Genomic DNA, 26045 nt, shown 5'->3' with positions numbered 1-26045 from the left:
CGTGTTAAAAAATGAAATAAAAAAGAGAAACGCCGTGTAAGAAGTGGCCAATGAGAGGTCTTATGAGTAGAAGAGAGTAAAAACAAGAGAAACAAAGTCTAGTTTATGAGAAGAAATTACAATAAAAGAAATATGATGGTAACTTCTTTTTTAGTTTATTTTATTTTTTGACATTATCATATAAGTATCTTGTTAGAAAATTAATCCTACTTTGATACTGGGGATTTTAATAGAACGTTTTCAAAATTTAGGGATTTTATGGTAATAAAATAAAAAAAAATGGAAATAAAATGCCTCAAAAATTGAAAGAAAATTAATAGTAATTACTCAATGTCTTGCAAAAGAATTTTAACATGCCTTTACCCAGGGGAGAGCAGTTTTCAGTTTAAACCGAAAAATTGAACCGAATTGATTTAATTCGATTCAATCGGTTTAATTTTAAAATTGAATAGGTTCGATTCGGTTTATAATTTTGATAATTTTGGTTAATCGGTTTGGTTCGGTTATTTTCATAAAAAATAAAAAAAAACCAAACCGAACCGAAATTATTAATATATATAGGAAATCAAAGAAAATCTAATCAAATCGAATTGAACCGAACCGAAATGAAAGAAAACCGAACCGAACCTTAAGATTTTTGCGTTTTGATTTCTATTTTTTTTTTGTTTTTATGTTTTATTATTTAGATTTAATGTTAAAAATATGAAATTTTATAAACTTCAGTTTGATCGGTTTAAAACAAAATTGAATCGATATTTATCGGTTCGATTTTTTCTTATTAATAAGTTTGGTTCGGTTTTTAAAATTTTTGATTTTTAATTTTCAATTTATCGGTTCGGTTCGGTTCAAAACCGAACCGACCGTTTGCACACCCCTACTTTTACCTATGTTATGTGTTTATATTATGATAATTTTAGTGTAATATTTTTAAGCTTTAAAAATTTTATGATAATAAAATAAATAAATATGAGGTATGGAAGTAGAATATCTAAAATTTTAGTGTTGTCATGGAAATTGTGTCTGAAAATATTATCTAATTCATTGTCTTTTTCTCTTGATGCTTCAACAGGGAAATTAAGGTGGAACTCTGAACACATCTCCAGTAATCTTGAGTAATTATGAAATCATTGAATAACTATGAAGTCATTGAGTAATCATGAATAATTATGTGATAAGTTCTGACATAAAATCATTGAGGCTGTGTCCCAAGTGATCATATGAAATTATCTCTTTATAACACTATATCTCAATGCCTTGTGTACATGGTGCCTTTGTGTTTTGGTTATTTTCTTTAAACTTTTTAATTTTTAAAGTAAGAAATTGAAAAGTGAAAATTTAAATTTAAATCTATAAAATAAATTATATGTTTTCACTTGCTGAATTAAATTAGGTTAGAATTAATTTTTTTTTATTCCTAATTCTACCATTAAATGGCTTTTATATATATATATATATATATATATATATATAATCAAGTAATGATTTACAAATAAGTTTGCTTTCTTAAAAACAAAGATAGCTTAGGATTCTCATACACAAAAATTTGAAGGGTGATTTATACACTTAATTAATAAAAAATTATTATATTATAATTTTAAATAGAACTTATTATATTTATTGGTAAATTTTATTATAATTTTAAATGATTTGTTAATTATTATTAGCATAATTATAGTAATTAGCATGATTATAAGAGATTTATATAGCATAATTACAGCAATTATTATTCTTGTTTAAATTAGCTCATATTCTCATGTATAAATATATGTAATATATCTGTAAATAAGACACAGATAAATACACAATCATTTCCTTCATTACTTGTATTCTTTCTTCTAACATGGTATCAGAGCCTGGTTAGCTTTTATTTCTAGTTTCTGGGGTCTCTCTTCTCTCTCTACAACCTGTTCTGGTTCATTCTTTCATTCCTGTTATTATACCATTTTTTTTCTCCTCATCTTGTTATCAATGGAGAAATCTGATATTTCAAAACCTATTGCAACAGTTCTGACTGGTTCCAACTATAATCTTTGGGTTCAAGGAATGAAAAGTTTTTTGATAGGTCGCAAGCTTTAGCGTATTGTTATCGGAGATCTCCCCATGGTGTCCAGGTACAGGATCCACAAACGGGACAGATTCTTGGGGAGGGTCGCAGAGTGGATCGATTACTTGAGCTTGCATCTTTACATCTTCGTCAGAGATTTGTGTCTGCAGCTACAATGCCTAATTTCTCCATTCACCAATGGCATCTTTGTCTTGGTCATGCTTCTGTCAGTAAAATTCAACATTTAATTTCTCGTGGATTATTAGGATCTACTAAGTTTAAGTCATTTAATTGTTTAAATTGTCAGCTTGCAAAATAACCTGCATTATCTTTTTCTCATAATAATACTACTTCAGACACTCCTTTTGGTTTAATTCATTCTGACATTTGGGGTCCTTCTCCTATTTCTTTAATAAATGGTTTTCGCTATTTTGTGATAGTTATTGATGATTATTCTCGGTTTACTTTGATATATTTTTTAAAACATCGATATGAGTTATCACAAATTTACATCACATTTGCAAATATGATTAAAACTCAGTTCTCTTGTGATATTAAAATTCTCCGAACAGACAATGCTATGGAATATCGGGATTCTTCTTTACTTCAGTTTCTTAGTCAATAAGGCACTGTTGTTCAACGTTCTTGTCCTCACACCTCTCAACAGAATGGGCAAGCCGAACGCAAGCATCGCCATATTCTTGATTCTGTACGTACTCTTTTTCTTTCTTCCTCATGTCCAGAAAAATTTTGGAGAGAAGCAGCTCTTCATGCTGTTTATATTATTAACCATCTTCCTACCTTGGTTCTTCATAATTTATCTCCTTTTGAAAAGTTGTTTGGACAACCTCCTGACTATTCCATCCTTAAACCTTTTGGATGTGTTTCTTTTGTTCTTTTACAACCTCATGAACATGCCAAATTAGAACCCCGTGCTCGTCTATATTTTTTTCTTGGTAATGGCATTGAACACAAAGGGTATCATTGTTGGGATCCTGTTTCTAATAAGTTACGCATCTCTCGTCATGTTACCTTTTGGGACAATACTATGTTCTCTTCTCTTTCCAAATTTCATCATTCTGTCAATACTGACTCTCTATTTTTTACTGATTCCTCCAAAGCGCTGTTTCCAAGTCCTGATCTAGGTGATTGTGATGTGCTCAATATTAGCCCAACTACACCTGCCCCTGTTGAATCTGCACCAGTTGTTGATCCAGAACCTGCGCCTGTATCTCCTCCATGCACTACTCTTCGTCGTTCTACCTGTGTAAGAGAAACTCCTTATTATCTTTCTGATTTTCACTGTTACTCTACTATTGCAACCCTTCATGAGCCTCGTTCTTATCGTGAGGCAAGTACTGACCCTCTTTGGCAGCAAGCTATGGCTGACGAACTTCAGGCTTTAGAGAAAACTCATAGTTGGGATTTAGTTGATCTTCCACCAAACAAGACCCCTATTGGTTGCAAATAGATTTACAAAATCAAGACCCGTTCTGATGGAACTATTGAACGCTACAAAGCTCGCTTAGTAGCGAAAGGGTACACTCAAGAGTATGGTATCGGCTATGAAGAAACTTTTGCTCCAGTGGCCCGATTAACATCTATTCGCAGTCTCTTAGCTATTGCTGCAGTTCGTAAATGGAAACTTTTCCAGATGGATGTCAAAAATGCTTTTCTTCATGGTGATTTAACAAAAGAGGTTTATATGCATCCTCCTCCTGGTTATCATTCTCCTCATAAGGTTTGCAAACTTCGACGAGGCTTATATGGATTAAAACAAGCTCCCAGGGCCTGGTTTGCCAAATTTAGTTCCACTCTTGCTCAACTTGATTTTCTCTCTAGTCCACATGATTCTGCATTATTCACTCGCCGAACTGACAGTGGTATTGTTCTTTTATTGCTTTATGTTGATGATATGATAATAACAGAAGATGATTCATCTTGTATTTCAAAGTTACAACATTATCTCAATCAGCATTGTGAAATGAAAGACCTGGGTTCTCTCAGCTATTTTTTGGGTCTTGAAGTTTCTCAAAATTCTGATGGCTATTATCTATCTCAAGCCAAGTATGCATCCGACTTACTTTCTCGAGTAGGCATCACTGATAGCAAAACAGTATCAACCCCATTGGAGCTCAATTGCAAACCTACACCTCTTGATGGCACTCCTCTTGATGATCGTATTTTATATCGACAGCTTGTCGGGAGTCTTATTTATCTCATAGTTACTCGATCTGATATTTCATATGTTGTTCATCTGGTCAGCCAGTTTATGTCTACTCCTCGCTCAACTCATTTCTCTGCAGTACTTTGAATCCTTCGTTATATCAAAGGCACTCTTTTTCATGGTTTGCACTTTTCTGCTACCTCCTCCCTAGTATTATCTGGCTACTCTGATGCTGATTGGGCTGGTGATCTGACAGATCGTCGCTCTACAACTGTTTATTATTTCTTCTTAGGTAATTCTCTTATCTCTTGGTGTAGCAAAAAGCTAACTGTTGTTGCACATTCTAGCATAGAATCTGAATATCGTGCTCTTACTGATGCTACATCTGAATTACTTTGGTTACGGTGGTTATTAACTGATTGGGTTTCACTCATTCTTCTGCCACAATGCTTCATTGCGATAATAGAAGTGCCATACAGATTTCTTATAATGATGTATTTCATGAGCGTATTAAACACATCGAAATTGATTGTCATTTTGTACATCATCATGTTGCTCATGGCACCATATGTTTGATTCCTGTCTCCTTTGTCAGCTAAACAGCTGATATATTCACCAAAACACATCCTCCCGCTGGCTTTTAGGATCTCTTAAGCAAACTCAAGTTAACACCCATGCTACCACCTTGAGTTTGAGGGGGGGTGTTAGCATAATTACAACAATTAGCATGATTATAGAAGATTTGTGTAGCATAATTACAGCAATTAGTATGATTATAGGAGATTTGTGTAGCATAATTACAGCAATTAGCATGGTTATAAGAGATTTGGGAGATTTATGTAGCATAATTACAGCAATTAGCATGATTATAGGAGATTTGTGTAGCATAATTACAACAATTATTATTCTTATCTAAATTAACTCATATTCTCATGTGTAAATAGATGTAATATCTCTGTAAATAAGACACAGATAAATATACAATCATTTCCTTCGTTACTTGTATTCTTTCTTCTAACAATTATAAATTGAATAAATATATACATTGAATATAAGTAAATTTTACCAAAAATGTCTGCTATCAAAAATAGAAAATTCATCTCATTATAAAAATCTTAATTAGATAGGAATTGCAATTGATTAAATAAAATTCTAAATGTTTTTTCTCTTTTTTTTTAAATATATATTTATCTAACTATATGGTATATAATAGTATAAGATTAAAAAATATAATAATCATTAAAATTAAATAAAAAATTATATATTAATAAAATAATAAAATAAACATATTGCTTATAAAAAAAATAAAATAAATGTATTTGTTAAAAATAAATGTATATTTAAGTTAATCCATCTAAAATATGCAAAAAATTGAGATTACTAATTTATTTTACTTATATAGATATAAACAAATTAATTTTTTAATCAGAATAAAATAAATGATAGAAAGTTAAATGGGAAGAAAGATAAAAAAATATATATATATATTGTACCCACATAATGAGGGAAGAGCAAAAGTAATGAAAAAAAATGAAAAATTCAATCTGATTTTAGATTATGTGACATGAAATTATTAAATTAACTTAAATTTATTTTTTAATAGCAACTACTAATCAAATTTTAATTTGTAAATATAAAATTTTGAATAATTATTGAATTTTTATATTTATTTAATGACAATCAAATAATTTTAATATTTTAATTTAAATTATAATGTATAAATTATAAATTATTGGGTTCAATAAAAAATTTAAGGAGGCAATTGATGAAAAATAAAATTTATTATACATATTCAACATTTTTTTTATAAATACTTACAGAGATTAATAAAAAAATTTAAGAAATCAATAAATTTTAATATCCCTATTAACAGTTTTGAAAATAGTTGAGATCCCTAGTCTCCCTTATCTACCTCTTTAATTAAATATTTCATATATATACTAAAAAAAACATGAAGTTTGAGGGGTCAAGGCAACCTTAGGGGTGAGCATTCGGTTCAAACCGAACCGAACCGAACCGAACCGAATAGAATTAAATTATAAAAACTGAACCGTAAATTTTAGAAACTGAACCGAACCGAAATGGGTGAGAAATCGAATCGAACTGAACCGCTCTATTTCGGTTCGGTTCGATTTAAATCGATCAGTTTGATTTTTTATTAATTTTTTAATTTAGACTTGATTTTTAAGTTATTTGGTCTAATTTTAACTTTGGTTTGAACCTAATAACCATTAATCAATGAAATTAAATAATTAATATATATAAAATTAAATATGATTCATAAATTTTTCATAAAAATAAATCAATTCAAAAACGATTCGGTTCGATTTAGTTTGATTTGACTATATAAATTACTATTCAGTTCGGTTCGGTTTAATCGATTTTTTTCTCTTCAAAACCGAACCGAACAGAAATAACCGAAATTTTTATAATGTAAAACCGAACAGAACCGATTTAATTTTAAAACCGAACCGATTGAATCGAATTGACTCGATTCGGTTCGATTTTTTAGTTTGAACCGAATTATGCTCAGCCCCAGGCAATCCCTCCTTTCCACTATCAAAAGCTAACTACCAACGATCATATATTTATCTTAAAAGCTAACTCGTAGGAGGAGAGTTGTAAATCTATATATATAATATTCAAAACCTCTCTTGAAGAATTAATATGGGGTACATCATCCCAATTCCTTTAGTCTAAACGTCATTGTAAAGAAATCTTAACTATGCTAAATTTCGACCCCTTTAGATGAATGTCAAAGGACCTTTATACATAGTTGATCCGATAAAAAAAATGCTCTAATACTAAATAATATTGACCCAACTTTGAAATTATATATATTTAATATTTTTTTTTATTTAATTTCTTATTTTAAACCTGATCCATAAAATTGGAACGCTACAAAAAGAGTTTTTTATATAATTTAATAATACTTATTGTCAAATCACATATTTAACATGACGTAATAAATCATTGATTTAATTCACTAATTATATGATAGATTAAGTTCATTTAAGAATTGTTTAGAAAATTTTTTTATTTTATAAAAAAAGTCAAATAATTAAATAAATGTAAACTTTATAAGATTTTTCAATTTTAATAAAATTTTTTAATTTTGTAATTTTAGTCTCATATTTTCACATGATTTCAATTTTAATAATTAGTTTGTTGTCCCAAAATAGTCCAAGAGGGGGTGAATTGGATTTTAACAATTTTTCGGCCATTGCTTGTAGCCTAATGAAAAATTGTGACTTTGTTCAACTAGGTGCTTCTTTATATATATAATGAAAGTAATATGTGTTTCAACAATGTGTTCCTAAGATGCAATTCAAGCCTCAATCAATATTTATAGCAATATTTAACATAATATGCATCATACAATATTCAACTAATTTCTCAACTCACTCAATATATCCTCAAGTTTATCAATTTAATCTATTCAATCAACATTCAATATCATGTATAAAAAGAAAAATTTAAATTGCACAAAAGTAAGGAGGTCAAGGTTAGAGAGATCAAACACAATGATTTTTATAGTGGTTCGGCTTAACTAGCCTACATCCACTCTCTCAAAGAACCCTCTTTGAGTCTTCTCTCCACTATTTGCTCTTTTGAAGGCAAGAGACCAAAAGCCTTTTACAACTTTTCAACACCAAGCTTTTACCAAGGTAGCTTGAAACCTTTACAAGTGCTACCTCAAGCACTTACTCTCTCAAGCTTCAATAGGTGCTTGTACAACCTCTCTTAAATGCAATTTAATGTTTTAACACTCACTCTTACTCAATACAAATCAAACTATAAAGAAGAAATGAGTTGATTTGCCAATGGTAGCTCAAAGACTTTAAAGCTCTTGAATGAAAGCAATAAATGAAAAATCAAAGTTAGAGTTCAAATGTAAGCTTTCATCAAATCAAAAATGAAGTAAAGAATGTGTATTTATAGTCCCAAATCATTTTAGACCGTTTGAAACCTTTTTGGAACGTTATACACACTGCCCAAGACAAAATGGCCGTTATTTTGTCCTTTTGTGCGAAGTTGAGCAGCTCTGATCATTTAGCAAACTAATAAAATTTTGGCAACAGTAGTAAACTGGTTAGTAAACTAATGTTTTAGCAAACACATTAGCAAACTAATATTTTAGCAAACCAGTTAGCAAACTAAGTCAACAACTGCATGTTTCAACTTGCAATATTAAATAAAATGATTTAGACCTTAAAAAAAAATGTTCCAATAGTAGTGTCCAAGGTCATGATGAGAAAAAGTAATCAGAAAATAAAGTTTCATTTTTGAGCTCCATTCGACTAAATTCTCATCTATTCTTTTCACATAAGACCTAAGACTCAATCTCTAACTCTATGACTTTCATACATTTTCTTTGAGTCTTGGCTTTCATAGTCTTGTTCTTTTCTCATTTTGGATTTGTCTTGAAATGCCTTTGAGTATCCTTTCTCCTTAGATGCAACTTCAAAAATTCTTTATGAATAAGAGAAGGAATCTACACATCACTTTAAAGTTGGGTTAGATAGATTCTGTTTGAGTTTTGTTATCATCAAAATCAATGCTCATTTTGAGCTACACGGGGTCAACAATCTCCCCCTTTTTGATGATGACAAAACTCAATTGAATCAACAATAAAAAATAAAAGTGTGTGAAAGTTTATGTGAGTATGTGAATCCAAGCAGTATAGTATGCCGAAAATGCTCCCCCTAAATATATGCACATAATTTCCAAGAAATCTATTTTCTGTACAAAAGCTCCCCCTGAGTTTATGTTATAAAGCATGTTCACAAGATATTCACAATATTCTCACTCAAAAAAATATGCACATAAACATGCTTTCATTTGTCAAAGTATAAACACATATCCATCCTATCAAAGTATAAACACAAGTATAAACACATATCCATCCTATTCTCCCCCTTTTTGTCATCATCCAAAAAGGAAACAGGAGAGATTAACCCAAAAAGAATCATGTTAGCCCAAACTTAAACACAGTAAGGTAAACAGTAGCAAACTAAAAACCAATAGTAGCAAACAGACTAGTAAACTAAAAATGCAGATAGAAACTAAAAATCCAGATTAGATGCTAATCATTTAAGTCTTTTGCTCCTGCGAGTGGCTTTGGAAGGCACCATCTTCTTCTTGGTGGGTTTAGCAGCAGGTGGCTGAGATCCTTGGTCAGCCAATTGGTCATGTTTCTGTGGCTCATCTTCATCAGATGGTGGTTGAAGAGCAGCAGCTAGGGGCTGGTATGGATTTGACACAGTCGACTTAGACCTTTTTCTACCTTTCTTGGCTGTAGGGGCAGCAGCTGCAGATAGTTGAGATGGAGCACTCACAGGTTCCAGCAGTGGTGCACTTGGAGGTTCAACAGCTAACTCACTTTCAGGTTCTATAATCTTTTCACTACCATGCTCAATAGGGACATCAATTGCAGGACCAACTTCAGGTTCAATGACCTTTTCACTAGCATGGTCAACAGGGGCTTCAGCTGCAGATCTAATTTCAGATTCAACCACTTGTTCACTTTCATGTGCCACAGCAGGTGGAGACTCACCAACCTTATTACTTCCACCCTTATCAGTACTATGAGCAGAGACTTGAGTAGCAGCCTCAACTTTAGTTGAGAAACTAGTTTCCTTGGCCTGCTGAAGATCCACAATTAGCTTCTTTAATTCCTCATTTTGAGTAAACAAGTGACTCACTTTGTAGTCAACCACATCCATAAATTTTCTCAGAAGTTCAATGGACTGATGGGTTGAACTAAATTGATCAGAAATAACAGTTTTAGCCCTTGAAGCTCACTCATAAATTCATTTGTAGAATCTGAACCAACCTTAGCTGAGGAAGAACCACCTTTTTCAAACCTTTTCTTTCTTCCATCAGTGTCAGAGTGAATTTGTCTAAGCACAATCAAATCAGTCCTAGAACTTTCCTTAGAGACATTTATATTCAGCTCTTTAAACACAGCAGTCAAGAGATATGCATAAGGCAATTTTCCAATCCCATAAGCTTTGCACATGTTCTTGAAAATCAAATAAGCCAAATTCATCCTTACTTTGTTAACAATGTGCCACATGATACACATGTCCAGATAACTCAAATAACCATAGCTGCCAGACTTAGGACAGAAAATGTAGTTCACCATACTGTGAATGATTTTAATATGTTGAAAAGCTTTTGTGTTAGTGGACTTTTCATTTTTGGCAGTATTGGCAGGGAAGACTTTGTTTTCAAACTCAGCCAAATTAAAGCCTGGAACCCTAGCAACATCTCTATGAGTGGAGATTTTATTTCCATCATTAGGCAAGTTCAAAGCCGTAGCATTCATCTCAACAGAAACAACATATACACTATCATTCAAAACAACCTCAAATTTTTCCTCATCATCAACTGTTCTTAAAGTTCTATAAAAATCTTGAACAAGCCTAGGGTAATACGCATTTGTACATTCACAAACAGCCAGCCATTCTTGAAACTCAAAAAGTTCTTTGAATTGAAAATTTACCTGATCAAAGTACTTCCATTTGATAAATTTACAATATAGCAGTGCCTTATCCACTGAACCCGAAGATTTAGCAGTGCCCTTTTTGCGTTGGGTATCAATCCCTCGCATTTTTCGCTTCTTTTTCTTTTCTGGTGTCGATACAAAGGGGTTCAATAAACCTTGGATGGGCCTAAGACGCACTAGTTGATTTCGATTCAGGTGAGTTTTTCTTTCCTTTCAATTTCTTTCGTAATGCGGCGACAGGGATATCGTCGGAGGCTGATGAGGATGACGAAGCAGCAGCAGCAACAGGGGATTTGCGTTTAGCACGAGCCATTGACGGGAAAAAAAAATTGTGAAATCTAACAATGGCTTTTCGGTAAGTGAAGAGTGGAGAAGAAAGGAGAGACGAGAGGTCTGATGAGTTTGGTTATGTTTTGCCGGAAAGAAAATGGGTTTGTTTTGGAGGTGTAATGTCGTGAACCAATGCAGAGGAGAGAGAGGGTGACGGTTTCGTGTGGCAGAGGATTTAAGTTCTCTTGAGTTCCATGCTTTTCTATTCCAGTGTACTTTATCTGAACCTACTTCCTTTTTTTTTATTTTATATATGTCTATCTATCTTTATATGCACACACACACATATATATATATATCTACATGTCTGACACAGCATTGAGAATGTGATACCAAATGTGAATAGGTAAGTGCATTGCTGGACACGCAGAGAATTTCAAGCACAATCACTTTTGGTTTGAAATTTGAACAGTACACGATATAGCAAACTAATTTTAGTCACGCAACATTAGCATACAACTTAGTAAACTAATTTTTCGAGAACACAAACAGGTTAGCTAATGTTCTTTAGAGATTTCTCAACAAACTTATATCACAGCAAATCACTCACACATTGGATAAAATGCAAATATATGAAATTACTATGACTTAAATTTCAAGCAAGTGGTTCACACATACCAATTTCCCTTCTAATTTTACAAAAGGTTTCCTCATTAAGTGGTTTTGTAAAAATATCAGCAAGTTGATCTTCAGAGGCAACAAATTCTATTTTGATATTTCCATTTTGAACATGATCTCTAATAAAATGATGTCTGATCTCAATATGTTTTGTTCTTGAATGTTGGACTAGATTTTTGATCAAGTTTATGGCACTTGTGTTGTCACACCTAATTGGAACAAGATTATATTTTAAACCAAAATCTTCCAATTATTGTTTCATCCATAAAATTTGAGCAAAACAACTACCAGCAGCTATATATTCTGCCTCAGCTGTAGATAAAGCTACTGAAGTTTGTTTCTTACTGTGCCAAGAAACTAGTGCAAGACCAAGAAATTGACAAGTACTTGAAGTACTTTTTCTATCCAATCTACTTCCAGCAAAATCGGAATCACTATAACCAACAAGATTAAATAATTCACATTTTGGATACCATAAACCAATTGAGTGTGTGCCAATGAGGTATCTAAAGATCCTTTTAACTGCACTTAGATGGGATTCTTTTGGACACGATTGAAATCTTACACACAAGCAAACACTAAAGTGTATGTCTGGTCTAGATGCAGTAAGGTACAAAAGAGAGCCAATCATACATCTATAAAGCTTTGTATCTACTTCTTTACGTTTTTCATCATTGTCCATTTTAATTGTTGAACTCATAGGAATGCCCATGCTCTTTAAATCTTCCATTTTAAATTTCTTTAGCATATCCTTGATGTACTTTGATTGATTTATGAAGATGCCATCTTTCATTTGCTTAATTTGAAGTCCAAGGAAGAATGTGAGCTCACTCATCATGCTCATTTCAAATTCATTCTGCATAATCTTAGAAAATTTCTTGCAAAGAGATTCGTTAGTAGCACCAAAAATTATATCATCAACATAAATTTGCACAATGAGCATATCATTATGATGCTTCTTAACAAAAAGTGTTGTGTCCACTTTGCCTCTTTGGAAATCATTCTGTAAAAGAAATTTACTAAGCCTTTCATACCATGCTCTAGGAGCTTGCTTTAAACCATATAAAGCTTTAGTAAGTTTATAAACATGATTTGGATGCTCATGATTTTCAAAGCCTGGAGGTTGTGCAACATACACTTCTTCATCAATATAACCATTTAAAAATGCACTCTTGACATCCATTTGATAAAGCATAAAGTCCTTGTAACATGCAAAGGAACACAACATTCTAATAGCTTCAATTCTAGCAACCGGAGCAAAGGTTTCATCAAAATCGATTCCTTCCTCTTGGTTGTAGCCTTGAGCCACTAGTCTAGCTTTGTTTCTAACAACATTGCCTTTTTCATCCATTTTGTTTCTAAAAACCCATTTAGTACCAATAATTGAATGATCTTTTGGTTTAGGCACTAAATTCCAAACTTTATTTCTCTCAAATTGATTTAGTTCTTCTTGCATGGCAAAAATCCAACTTTCATCATTTTGAGCATCTTCAAAACATTTAGGTTCAATTTGTGAAACAAAAGCAACATTACCAAAATATCTTCTCAATTGTGCTATAGTCATCATCCTCTGAGATGGATCATCAATAATGTCTTATTGGGGATGATTTCTATGGAATCTCCATTCTTTAGGTAAATCTTCATGTTGGGGCTCATTTACTTGTAATTCTTCCAAGTTTGGCATTTCTTCATTGATTTGATCATCATTGGCATTATGGACATCTATTGTAGTATCTCCTTGAGTTTCTTCATCTTTGTCATCAATTTGTTCCGTTTCTTGACTTGATATTATATTTTATTTTCCAAATACCTGCTCATTATTATCATCACAAACATTTTTCCTTCTGATAGAAGGGTTAGTCTCATCAAACAAAACATGAATAGTTTCCTCAATAACTAAAGTTCTTCTATTGAACACTCTATAGGCTTTACTCTTTGTTGAATACCCAAGAAAGATTCCTTCATCGGATTTAGCATCAAATTTCTTTAAATTATCCTTCTTGTTATTTAAAATATAGCACTGACAACCAAATGCTTTGAAATATGAGATATTTGATTTTCTTCCTTTCCACAGCTCATAAGAGGTCTTTTTCAAAATTGGTATAATTAAAACTCTATTCAGCACATAGCAAGATGTATTAACAGCTTCAGCCCAAAAGTACTTTGGCAAATTATTTTCATTCAACATAGTTCTAGTCATTTCCTGCAAAGTCCTATTTTTCCTTTTTACAACTCCATTTTGTTGTGGTGTTCTAGGAGCTGAAAAATTATAATTGATTCCATGTTTATTACAATATCTCTCAAATAAATGATTTTCAAATTCAGTTCCATGGTCACTTCTTATAGATGTGATGCAAAAACCTTTTTCATTTTGAACCATTTTACTAAAAGAGGTGAATTTTTCAAAAGTTTCATCTTTGTGAGCAAGAAAGAATGTCCATGTATATCTTGAATAGTCATCAACAATAACTAAAGCATATGACTTCCCACCAAGACTAGTAGGAGATACGGGTCCAAATAAATCAAGATGAAGCAATTCTAATGGCCTAGTGGTAGACACAATATTTTTAGATTTAAAAGATGCTGTAGTATGTTTCCCTAGTGTACATGCTCTACATTGAAATTCATTTTCATAATTAATCTTAAGAAGACCATTAACAAGTTCTTTCTTAGACAATTTTGAGAGTGTATGCATGCTTGCATGATCCAGTCTTCTATGCCACAAATAACTAGAGTTATCAAAGGATACTAGACATGTACCATGATTAGTTTCAAAATTATTCATGTCAAGCAAGTAAACATTATTGGATCTATTGGCAATGAACAATGTGTCATTTTCTAAGTTATTGATTGTACATAGAGAAGAAGTAAACTTTACCTCAAAACCTTTATCACAAAGTTGGCTTACACTTAGCAAGTTGTATTTCAATCTTTCAACAAGTGACATATCTTCAATACAAGGTTTGGTTCCAATTGTGCCATTTCCAATTATTTTTCCTTTCCCTTTATCTCCAAATTTTACATGTCCTCCATCTTCCACTGTGATTTTTGAAAACTTGTCCTTTTTACCAGTCATGTGCTTTGAACAACCACTATCTATATACCATTTTTCACTTTCCTTCATCCCTTTGAAACAAACCTGAAATTTAATCACTGAGCTTTAGGTACCCAAGCAACTTTGGGTCCTTGGGGTTAGTGACCTTAGGTAAGGTTCCCTTTGGCACCCATACCTTCTTTACCTTAAGAAGACCTTTCCTAAGTGCACAAGAACTAATCATATGACCTCTTTTATTGCAATAATAACATGTAACATTAGGCAAGGAGGATGTAGATGCTTTAATGAAATGATTCTTATATTTACCATAGTTCATGAAACTATCAAAACCAATTCCATATTTTTCATTTGAAATTCTTTGGTTTCCAAGAAGTACATCTAGAGTTTCTTTTCCTTTTGTAAATTTTGCCAAGTCATTTGTCAAAGATTCTACTTTAGCTTCAAGAACTTTATTTTTCTCAATGAGCATTTCACAAGTTTCTTTTGAGATTTTCAACTCTAAGTCTAGTTCTTTAAACAAAGCAATTTGTCCTTTGTAAAATTCATTTTCTTTATGCACATTGGACGTGGCAATATTTTATGATCTCAATGATTCAATTTCTAAATTCATTTTAGTGCACTTTCTCTTGTAATTTCTATACTCATCATATACTTTAGCAAATGCAAGCTCAAGTTCTTCTACATTAGGAGATTCATAAGAGTTTACCTCATTGTCACTTTCTTCTTCCTTTTGTGAACTCTCGACTTTCTCTTCAAGTGCCATCATACAAAGAAGAGCAGTCTCTTTGTCACTTGATTCATCATTTGAAGATTCTTCACTGTTGCTCCATACTACTTTCATAGCTTTCTTGCTCCTATCTTCTTTTCCTTTCTTCTTTTTGAGTAATGGACATTTGGGCTTAATATGTCCAGGTTTGTGACACTCATAACATACAATTTCTTCTTTTGAATCCCTGAAATGTTTATCTTTGGGAGTATACTTTTTCAAGAATTTCTTGTATTTGCTTCCTCCTTTCTTGAATGCTCTTTTGAATTTTCTTGCAAGCATAGCCATTTCATCATCATCATCACTTGAAGCACTTGAGTTGTCACTAGAGTCAGCTTTGAATGCAACTCCTTTCTTCTTATCTTCATCTTTGTTTGACTTGAGAGCAATGCTTTTCTTCTTCTTTTGCTCATTTTCAACTTCATCTTTCTTATATACCATCTCATGTGCAATGAGAGATCCAATGAGTTCATCATAAGTGAATGTTTTAAAATCCTTGGTATCTTGGATAACTGTTGTCTTGGCTTCCCAAGATTTTGGAAGTGATCTAAGAATTTTCTTCACAAGTTCGGCTTCCTCAAATTTTTTACCAAGTGCTTTGAGAAGATTTACAAGATCGGTAAACCTTGTGCTCATATCCGCAATTGATTCTCTTGGCCTCATTTCAAACAGCTCATAATCTCGAATAAGAAGGTTTGCTTTGGACTCTTTGATGACATCAGTTCCTTCATAAGTGACTTCAAGCTTATCCCAAATTTCCTTAGCAGATTGACATCCTGAAACACGATTGTATTCATTAAGGTCAAGTGAGCAATGCAAAATATTAATAGCTTTAGCATTTATAGAAATTTTCTTCCAATCATTGTCATCATATTCATCTTCATGTTTTGGAACTTTTGTAGTTCCTGGACCATTCTTTTGAGGAACATGTGGACCATTTTTAATAATTCTCCATGCATCAATATCTACAGATTGTATAAAATTTCTCATTCTTACTTTCCAAAATGAATAATTAGTGCCATTGAAGAGTGGTGGTCTAGTGATTGAGTAGCCTTCAGCTAATGGTGCGGGTATACCGGCAGTATTGCTAGATGAACCAGCCATTATGGATCACTCTAAGGTTGTAACACCCTAAGCAAGAGAGACAAGCTCTGATACCAATTTGTTGTCCCAAAATAGTCCAAGAGGGGGGTGAATTGGACTTTAATAATTTTTCGGCCCTTGCTTGTAGCCTAATGAAAAATTGTGGCTTTGTTCAACTAGGTGCTTCTTTATATATATAATGAAAGTAATATGTGTTTCAACAATGTATTCCTAAGATGCAATTCAAGCCTCAATCAATATTTATAGCAATATTTAACATAATATGCATCATACAATATTCAACTAATTTCTCAACTCACTCAATATATTCTCAAGTTTATCAATTTAATCTATTCAATCAACATTCAATATCATGTATAAAAAGAAAAATTTAAATTGCACAAAAGTAAGGAGGTCAAGGTTAGAGAGATCAAACACAATGATTTTTATAGTGGTTCAGCTTAACTAGCCTACATCCACTCTCTCAAAGAACCCTCTTTGAGTCTTCTCTCCACTATTTGCTCTTTTGAAGGCAAGAGACCAAAAGCCCTTTACAACTTTTCAACACCAAGCTTTTACCAAGGTAGCTTGAAACCTTCATAAGTGCTACCTCAAGCACTTACTCTCTCAAGCTTCAATAGGTGCTTGTACAACCTCTCTTAAATGCAATTTAATGTTTTAACACTCACTCTTACTCAATACAAATCAAACTATAAAGAAGAGATGAGTTGATTTGCCAATGGTAGCTCAAAGACTTTAAAGCTCTTGAATGAAAGCAATAAATGAAAAATCAAAGTTAGAGTTCAAATGTAAGCTTTCATCAAATCAAAAATGAAGTAAAGAATGTGTATTTATAGTCCCAAATCATTTTAGATCATTTGAAACCTTTTTGGAACGTTATACACACTGTCCAAGACAAAATGGCCATTATTTTGTCTTTTTGTGCAAAGTTGAGCAGCTCTGATCATTTAGCAAACTAATAAAATTTTGGCAACAGTAATAAACTGGTTAGTAAACTAATGTTTTAGCAAACACATTAGCAAACTAATATTTTAGCAAACCAGTTAGCAAACTAAGTCAACAATTGCATGTCTCAACTTGCAATATTAAATAAAATGATTTAGACCTTAAAAAAAAATGTTCCAATAGTAGTGTCCAAGGTCATGATGAGAAAAAGTAATCAGAAAATAAAGTTTCATTTTTGAGCTCCATTCGACTAAATTCTCATATATTCTTTTCACATAAAACCTAAGACTCAATCTCTAACTCTATGACTTTCATAACTTTTCTTTGAGTCTTGGCTTTCATAGTCTTGTTCTTTTCTCATTTTGGATTTGCCTTGAAATGCCTTTGAGTATCCTTTCTCCTTAGATGCAACTTCAAAAATTCTTTATGAATAAGAGAATGAATCTACACATCACTTTAAAGTTGGGTTAGATAGATTCTGTTTGAGTTTTGTTATCATCAAAATCAATGCTCATTTTGAGCTACACGGGGTCAACATAGTTTAATAAATAATTTAATTAACAAAAACAATTTAAATATTTATAACATTATTACTATTAGTCAATTATTTTTATAATTATTCTCAAATAAATCAAATAAAATATTATTGTACTTAATCAAATAGAAATTACAATTAACTTTGTTTTAGTTATATTATTTTTGAATATTTTATGTTTAAATATTTAAATTTTTTTATTAATTATTTCTTAAATTTAAAATAAAATAAACATATAATAAAAAAAACATAAAACAATAATATCAAACATCTCATTTCACTCTAATATTATTTGTGACTTCAACTTTAAGCCTTTGAACCTAATTCAAAAGCTAATTTATGAGTAGAAGTACTCAATTAATATGATATCTTTGCTTCTCACGCCCTTAAAATTAAATATTTTAGAGAAATTAAATACTTTTTTTAAAAAAAAAATTGAAAGAGTATTTTTAGATTCATTTTTACTCTTTCAATCACTCTACCAAAAAAACAAGGCAATGAAATAATATAATATAATATAAATAAAAAATTTATAAATAAAAAAATAAAATGTAAATAATATAAATAAAAAAAAACAAAGCAATGACATAAGACTATGCATTATTCTTTGAAATTGATGTGCTCTAGGAAGAAAAGCATGTCATTTTCTTTGAAAAAAAATAAAAAATAAAAAATCCAAGAAGATGAAGATGAAGATTAGATGAAGTGAAGTGTTGCTTTTGGACTCTGATCTCTATTTCCTTTCCTGCATTTCAATAGCAGCACACTTGAAAACCCCATTAGAATCATATTCTTTCTCTGTTAATTTCATATGGTATTTCAACTCTCTCTCTCTCTCTCTCTCTCTCTTTTTGGTTGTGTTGGAAAGAAACTTTGAAATTTGATAGAAAATGTTTGGTTCAATCACAGGCAACTGTTGAAGAGCCCAAAAACAAGCTCAAGCTCTACTCCTACTGGAGAAGCTCTTGCTCTTGTCGCGTCCGGATTGCTCTAAATCTGAAAGGTTGTTTTCTTTTTTCCTTAGTTTATTTATTGATTATTATATATCAAGCATTTCAATTTCCAATTTCATTTTGCAGGCCTAAGTTACGAATATATACCTGTTAATCTGGTCAAAGGAGAGCAATTCAACCCTGGTGAGAAATTTCTGCTGCTCTTTTACTTTATCATTAACTCAATTTGGAATATTATGTGTTTTTTTCATGAATTTAATTTTCTTTTTTCCTGTTCTACGTGGGTAGAATTTTTGAAGCTCAATCCTCTTGGCTATGTGCCGGTGCTGGTGGATGGTGACGTTGTTGTTTCTGACTCTTTTGCCATCTTGATGGTTAGTTGCTCTATTTTTTTTGGGTTGATTGATTTTTGTTCTTGCTTCTGATTTTTGTTATTTTTTTTTATTTTTCCTGTTTTTCTGGGTGCAAATTGGTTGTGTGTGTACAGTATTTGGATGAAAAATATCCTCAGCATCCATTGTTGCCTCGTGATCTTCACAAAAAAGCCATTAATTACCAGGTTAAATTTCATTGCCTTCGCAATTAAATTGCAAGTTGTATATGACTTGTGTTCCATTTACGTAATCTTAGTTTCCTCGTTTTACTTGCACACAACTAAGTCTATTTGTCTTTGTATTTATGTTTTGTTGATTACTTTCACTGCTATATGTATCAAGTTATGAGATTCAGACACTAATAATTTTTCTTTAATCACCTCTTATGTAGGCTGCAAATATTGTTTCTTCAAGCATACAGCCTCTGCAGAATCTAGCTGTGCTCGTCAGTATCCAACTCATATTATTGAGGTCTATAGGATGTGTTATGTGCTTTTTTTAGAATATATATTATATTTATTTTTCTGGTCTTTCTTCTTGCAGAAATTTATAGAGGAAAAAGTAAGTCCAGATGAGAAACTTCCTTGGGTTCAGTGTCATATTAGAAATGGCTTTGCAGGTGAGATCTACTTTAAGCCAAAACTGAATGCTCCTAAGTCCTATTATTTCCAAGCATTTAAATATAAATGTAAAAAAAAATGCTGTAAATATTTAAACAGTTGAGTTGTTGATTATGAAATCACATTCATAAAAGAAGAAGAAAATAACTTGCTTTCTTATTAGGCTGTTAAAGTTGACAGCAGTCATATACATTTCTATCATGTAAAACATTGCTTCAATAATCTTAGCAGCATAATCATGTCAAACTGTTAGCCAACCTGGCATAGGACAGACAATTGATACAGAATTTTCAACTAGACAAATGAGAAATATCTCAAATTAGTTTTTTGTAAGGCACACTGATTTCTCATCTCACGTAAGGTACACTTCATGTGATCAACTACAGATCTAATATTGGTGGATCACCTTCAGAATACACTTGTAAGGTGAATGCTAATACAGCACTAGTAAAGGTGGAATGATTATAACTTATCTGATTTGACAGTTAAATGAGCATGAATATATCTATCCACCAGCTATTGAGTAATGAAGAGGATGAGTGTACCATTGGATAACCTTTAGCTTTTTATCAATCAGGTGAAGCTTGGGACAGGTTCATACTTCGTGGCATCATCTTTGTCTGATCTTTTTGAACATTAGACAACAATAAAACTGGATAGGTTTAATATAAGATGCTAGTCATAAAGCAGGTCCATTAAAATTTAGTTATTTTGCATCAATTCAGCGTTGAGATTTTGATTGTTTCTGCTTCCTTATTTGAATTTTTTTTTTCTTGATTTTTACTTACATCTGTCTCAGCATTGGAGAAGCTGCTAAAAGACCATGCTGGAAGATATGCGACTGGAGATGAAATTTTCCTGGTTTTGTTTTTCTTCTTTGTTTCTGTTAACACTTCTAGCTTTCTAATATAATTTACACAATTATGCCTGCACACACTTCTATAGAGGTGGAATTCAAAAGTGTCTGCCATTGTCCCATAAGTTTATGGAATGGTTTTTACAATCCTACACACATTTTTTTTTTTCTGTGAGATAAGGGAATGTGGACTTGTTAAGGTTGTTGCACTGCCTATTGTCTGTTTAGATGGAAAGAAAAGGTACATGACTCTATGTGGATTATCATAAACTGCCATTTATCAAGGAAAAAAACTAAATTTTCTTGGTCGATCAGTTATGCACATGAGGATTTGTTTAATAACCACATGCATATTTCATTTATTTGTTAAATAATTTGTAAGAGCTATTCCTGGATGCCCTGTAAAACAATGAAGATTACTCATCTGCTAGTGGAAATACTAGTCTGAAAAGGGGAAAAACCAAAATTATGTTTCTTTACTGACTTTTTATGTCAGTAAAAGTTTGGTATGGCAACCATCAGTCTTCTGCCACTATATGTAGTATGAAGAAATACTAATTGATACCATCTTTTAAAAAATATTAATTGACACCTTGTTTGAGATCACAATCCCAAAGTAATATGTGCTCCCAAACCATGGATTGAGCTTCTGGGATGAGATGATGGCAATTGGAGCTCTAGAAGGCTAGGCTTTGACATGAAGTGATGAAAATTTATATAAAAACTTCACTTCCTCCTAGAACAATAATTTGCATAAAGTTGTTTGGTGATACAACTATTTACTTGAATGTTATGTCACCTTGCAGGCGGATTTGTTTCTAGCAGCACAGCTTCATGCAGCAATTAAAAGATTTAATGTTGACATGGTAGTATTCATTGCCTGAGTTCATGTAACATTCGCATCTGTGTATGATTATGAGCTCTATTTTAGCTCATTTGTTTGTGCAATTATATGTATCAAATTTCTAGTTTTAAAATACAGCTACAAATGAAAAATAATCAGAAGTGAAAAAGTAAAGTAAATTCCCATATATGAATCAAAGTAGAAGGGCTTTGTCTTGGAATTACCAATGTTTGTTCTTTGTTGTAAATGTCACTGGGGCTTTACACGCTCATCACTTTTGTGTAAATCTTTTCCCCTGATCTGTTGTTCAGCTGTTACATATACAGTTAATGGTAACCTTTTGACTCCCTTTCTGAGTGTTCTCATAGTTATGTGCTTGAACTCTTATCTATTTCCCTATACGTAATGCTCATTTCTGCTGACAAGCTTATTCTTCTTCAATTATTTGTGCAGACTCCATTCCCTCTGCTATCAAGGTTGCATGAGGCATACAATGAGCTGCCAGCATTCCAGAATGGTATGCCAGAGAACCAGCCAGATACCCCTTCATCCAGCACTACTTAAGTCAACAGGAAGTAAAGGTACAACAAAAACAGTAGAATTGTAGAAACATAATAATAGATAGCTGGAAATACAGTTTCTAATGCTCTTCTAGTTATTTTCTTTTTCTGTTGTGGCAATCAGTTAGGTGCGAGGCACTAGATGATTTTGATTACATTTGTATATTCATGCCCTATAGTTTTTGGCTGGTCTAGGATCACCTAAACAAGATTTTTAATGGTTTAAGTGAAGTTCTCTCGGTTATTAGCGTGCTTACTATTATAACTTCTGAACACATTTTGTTGCCATCTCTATTTTCTGTTTGAGCATTGGAAAAATTTGCTGCAGAGTTGAAGCTTCTTTGGTTCATTTTCAGTTTCACGTCAATCTTCCCAATCCAAAACTTGCTAACATACAGCATAAAGTACAACTTGGTGGAGCCTCAAAATAAAGCTATCCAGCATATATTGTACAATGGGGTCAATTTGAAGGTTGGCCTGTTTCTATCATATAATTCTGTGATGGATGAATGATAATAATTACAAAGAACATGAACTGGTATAAGCTAATGCCGAGGACATTGAGTCTCAATGGTATTGTTATTCTTACCCATTGTGCTCCCTATAATAATGAGTTTATATGAATTCTATGGTTGCACAGCTCACGTGTCATCCATCATCAACTGGATTACTCGTTGCAATTTTGGGCCAATCATAGCCTAATAATATATAAAAAAAATGTATTTCTTAATTTGCCCAAAATTTGTACGTTGGTTGTGGCTAATGTATTCAAATTGCAATATACACGAGACCGAGCCATAACTTAAGGTTTGTTTGACATTACTATTAAAGTTGTTAAGAAAAATATTTTCTTATATATTTTAGTCAGAGGGTATTAAAGACTAATTTAAAATTACATTTGATTTATTTTAGTTATAAAATCTTAAAATGAGAAAACAAATTTTTTTTCAACATTTTTAACATTTAAAATGTTACCTTTTTTGAAAATCCTTTATTATTTAAAATCTCAGTTGCTAATGGGCTGGCATTAATGTTGTGTCTACTGTTAAAAGAATAATTTCATAAAAATATATTAATTATAAAGTATTAAAAAATAATTTAAAATTAAATTTGATAAATTTTAATTATAAGAATATTAAAATAATAAATTAATTTTTTTAAATTGTTTTTTAATAGTATTTAAAATATTTTTTTTTTTCTTTCTATAAAGGAGTTTTAGCTCTCCAACTTTAATGCTAAAGGAACTCTTAAGTAACCAGCCAAAGGATTTTAGCTTCTCTCTCTAGTTTTATTCTTCATTATATTGTTTTAGGGATAAATACAAAAAAGAAAAAATTAATGTATTTTCATGCTTTAACACAAAAGAGATTGTGATTTAATTTTGTCAATTTGATACTCTACATTTTCTTCTTTTATCAATTATGGTCAAAATTGTTAGTTACTGTTAAATGACGCTCACGTAATGAATATGTTGCACTGATGTAGTGACACATGGCATACATGGTACTTATATGGCATCACGTGTAGGGTTAAGCAGAATTCGGTTTAAACCGAAAAATTGAACCGAACCGAGTCAATTCGGTTCAATCGGTTCGGTTTTAAAATTAAATCGGTTAAACCGAACCGAATAATAATTTATATAGTCAAATCAAACTAAATCGAACCGAATCGATTTTTGAATTGATTTATTTTTATGAAAAATTTATGAATTATATTTAATTTTATATATATATATATATATTAATTGTTTAATTTTATTGATTAATGGTTATTAGGTTCAAACTAAAGTTAAAATTAGACCAAATAACTTGAAAATCAAGTCTAAATTAAAAAATCAATAAAAAATCAAACCGATCTGTTTAAACCGAAACGAACCGAAATAGAGCGGTTCGGTTCGATTCAGTTTTTTACCCATTTCGGTTCGGTTCAGTTTTTCACCCATTTCGGTTCGGTTCGGTTTCTAAAATTTGCAGTTAGGTTTTTATAATTTAATTCGGTTCGGTTTGAACCGAATGCTCACCCCTAATCACGTGGCATTTATGTGTTGAATATATGGCGTCCAGTGTTCACCACATCAGTGTTATGTGTTCACCACGTCAACATCATGTAACGGTAAATAATGGTTTAGATCATATTTATTAATGGAGAAAAACACAAGTATTAAATTGATAAAAATTAAATTACAATATCTTATATGTCAAAGTGCAAAATTACATAGCATTTTTTAAAATTTTTCCCTTTGTTTTATTAGGGAAATGAATGGGTGTGTGTGAGAGAGAGAAAGTGAAGGAATTCAATTGACATATGCTCAATAGATATAAAATTATGTAGAAGGAGCCATGTACCTTAAACAAATTGACATGGTTGTTATGTCTCATTGAACAATCAATTCACTTAAAGTTGCAATTTTTGTTGTAAGCCTCTTGGATTTTTTTACTATGGATTGAGTTTCTGTAGTATCAAGGGTTATAAATATGACCTATAAAATTATATTTTATGTTTATATAATCTCAAATATTTATATATATAATCTGTTTATAATTATTTATCAATCTTTAATGTATGTAAAATTATGATGATGGAGTAAATTTGTAAAGAGATAAAAATATCTTTAATTTTTTAAATTATTTATATTAATATTAATTTTTATACTTAAATTAACTTAAAATTTTATATAAATTTAAAATTTTTAATTAATCTATATAAATTTAAAATTTTTAATTAATCTAGTTGTGCTTAAATTTTAATTAATTAATTTTTATTGTAAATAAAAATAAAATTTTATAAAATTAAAAATTAATTAAAATGAGAAATTAGTTTTTTTTTTTAATTTCATAACTTTCATTAACTCAACTTAACTCAACTAAGCCTTTATACCAAAACTTTGGGGTAGACTATATGGATTCGCTTTCTCTGCTCTAAACGATTTTGGGTTAAATCCTCAGAAATGTGTAATGCTTCTAGGTCATGTTGTACTACTCTGCTCCAAGTCAATTTAGGTCTACCTATTTTTTTCTTTCTATCCTCTAACCTAATGTGCTCTACTTGTCTAACTGGAGCTTTCGTATGTCTACACTTCACATGACTAAATCACTTCAATCTCCTTTCTCTCAACTTATCCTCAATTGGCACCACTCCTACCTTTTCTCTAATACTCTCATTACGGACTTTCTCTAGTCTAGTATGGCCACTCATCTACCTTAACATTCTCATCTTTACAACTCTTATCTTAAACGCATATGACTCATTCAGTGCTCAACACTCACTACCATATAACATAGCTGGTCATATGGTTGTACGGTAAAATTTTTCTTTTAACTTATTGGGAATCTTGCGATCACATAAAACTTCCGTGGCACGTCTCTACTTCAACCATCCGGTTTTAATCCTATGACTAACATCCTCCTCACATTCTCCATCTACTTGAAGGACTGAGCCGAGATATTTAAAGTGATTACTTTCGGACAGTACCACTCCATCCAAATTAACTCCTTCCCTATCACCAGTGTCGCAAAGTGTTTTGCGGTCTCTTGGACGAAAGCTCTTCACTGAAATGGGAAAGAGTGAGGAGTCGACACTTTAATTTTGAGAGAAATTAAAGAAAACCATTTGTGAAAATAAATTAAAAGACCACTTCAAAAACAGAGATTCTAGGTTCGGGGTCCATATACGGGCGGGGAAGGTGTTAGGCACCCCGCCTCGTCTCTCAATGAAGGTAAACAGATTTAATATTATGCTCTTTTATAAATTAAAAGGGTAATTA

At 31.7% G+C, this 26045-nt stretch overlaps 1 protein-coding gene across 3 annotated transcripts in view; it reads left to right on the top strand.

The window, feature by feature from the left end:
• Positions 1-22919, top strand: part of LOC110653022 (glutathione S-transferase zeta class) — a 29432-nt gene extending 6513 nt beyond the window's left edge. The window contains exons 1-11 of one of the 3 annotated variants that reach the window (XM_058131934.1): positions 18653-18889; positions 18985-19078; positions 19155-19211; positions 19317-19402; positions 19516-19587; positions 19794-19847; positions 19946-20021; positions 20822-20883; positions 21685-21744; positions 22176-22303; positions 22639-22919. In XM_058131934.1, coding sequence (XP_057987917.1) covers positions 18887-18889; positions 18985-19078; positions 19155-19211; positions 19317-19402; positions 19516-19587; positions 19794-19847; positions 19946-20021; positions 20822-20883; positions 21685-21744; positions 22176-22286 — 675 coding nt within the window. In that variant the 5' untranslated portion in view covers positions 18653-18886 and the 3' untranslated portion in view covers positions 22287-22303; positions 22639-22919. Of the gene's footprint in view, positions 1-18652; positions 18890-18984; positions 19079-19154; positions 19212-19316; positions 19403-19515; positions 19588-19793; positions 19848-19945; positions 20022-20821; positions 20884-21684; positions 21745-22175; positions 22304-22610 lie in introns of those variants that run through there. The other 2 variants (XM_058131935.1, XM_058131936.1) reach the window with 2 other exon arrangements.
• Positions 22920-26045: the final 3126 nt, after the last annotated feature.

Source organism: Hevea brasiliensis, chromosome 13, assembly GCF_030052815.1.
Source record: "Hevea brasiliensis isolate MT/VB/25A 57/8 chromosome 13, ASM3005281v1, whole genome shotgun sequence".
Taxonomy (NCBI): Eukaryota; Viridiplantae; Streptophyta; class Magnoliopsida; order Malpighiales; family Euphorbiaceae; genus Hevea; species Hevea brasiliensis.
Note: the sequence above shows the minus strand (reverse complement) of the source record. Positions and strands in the feature narration are given on the sequence as shown.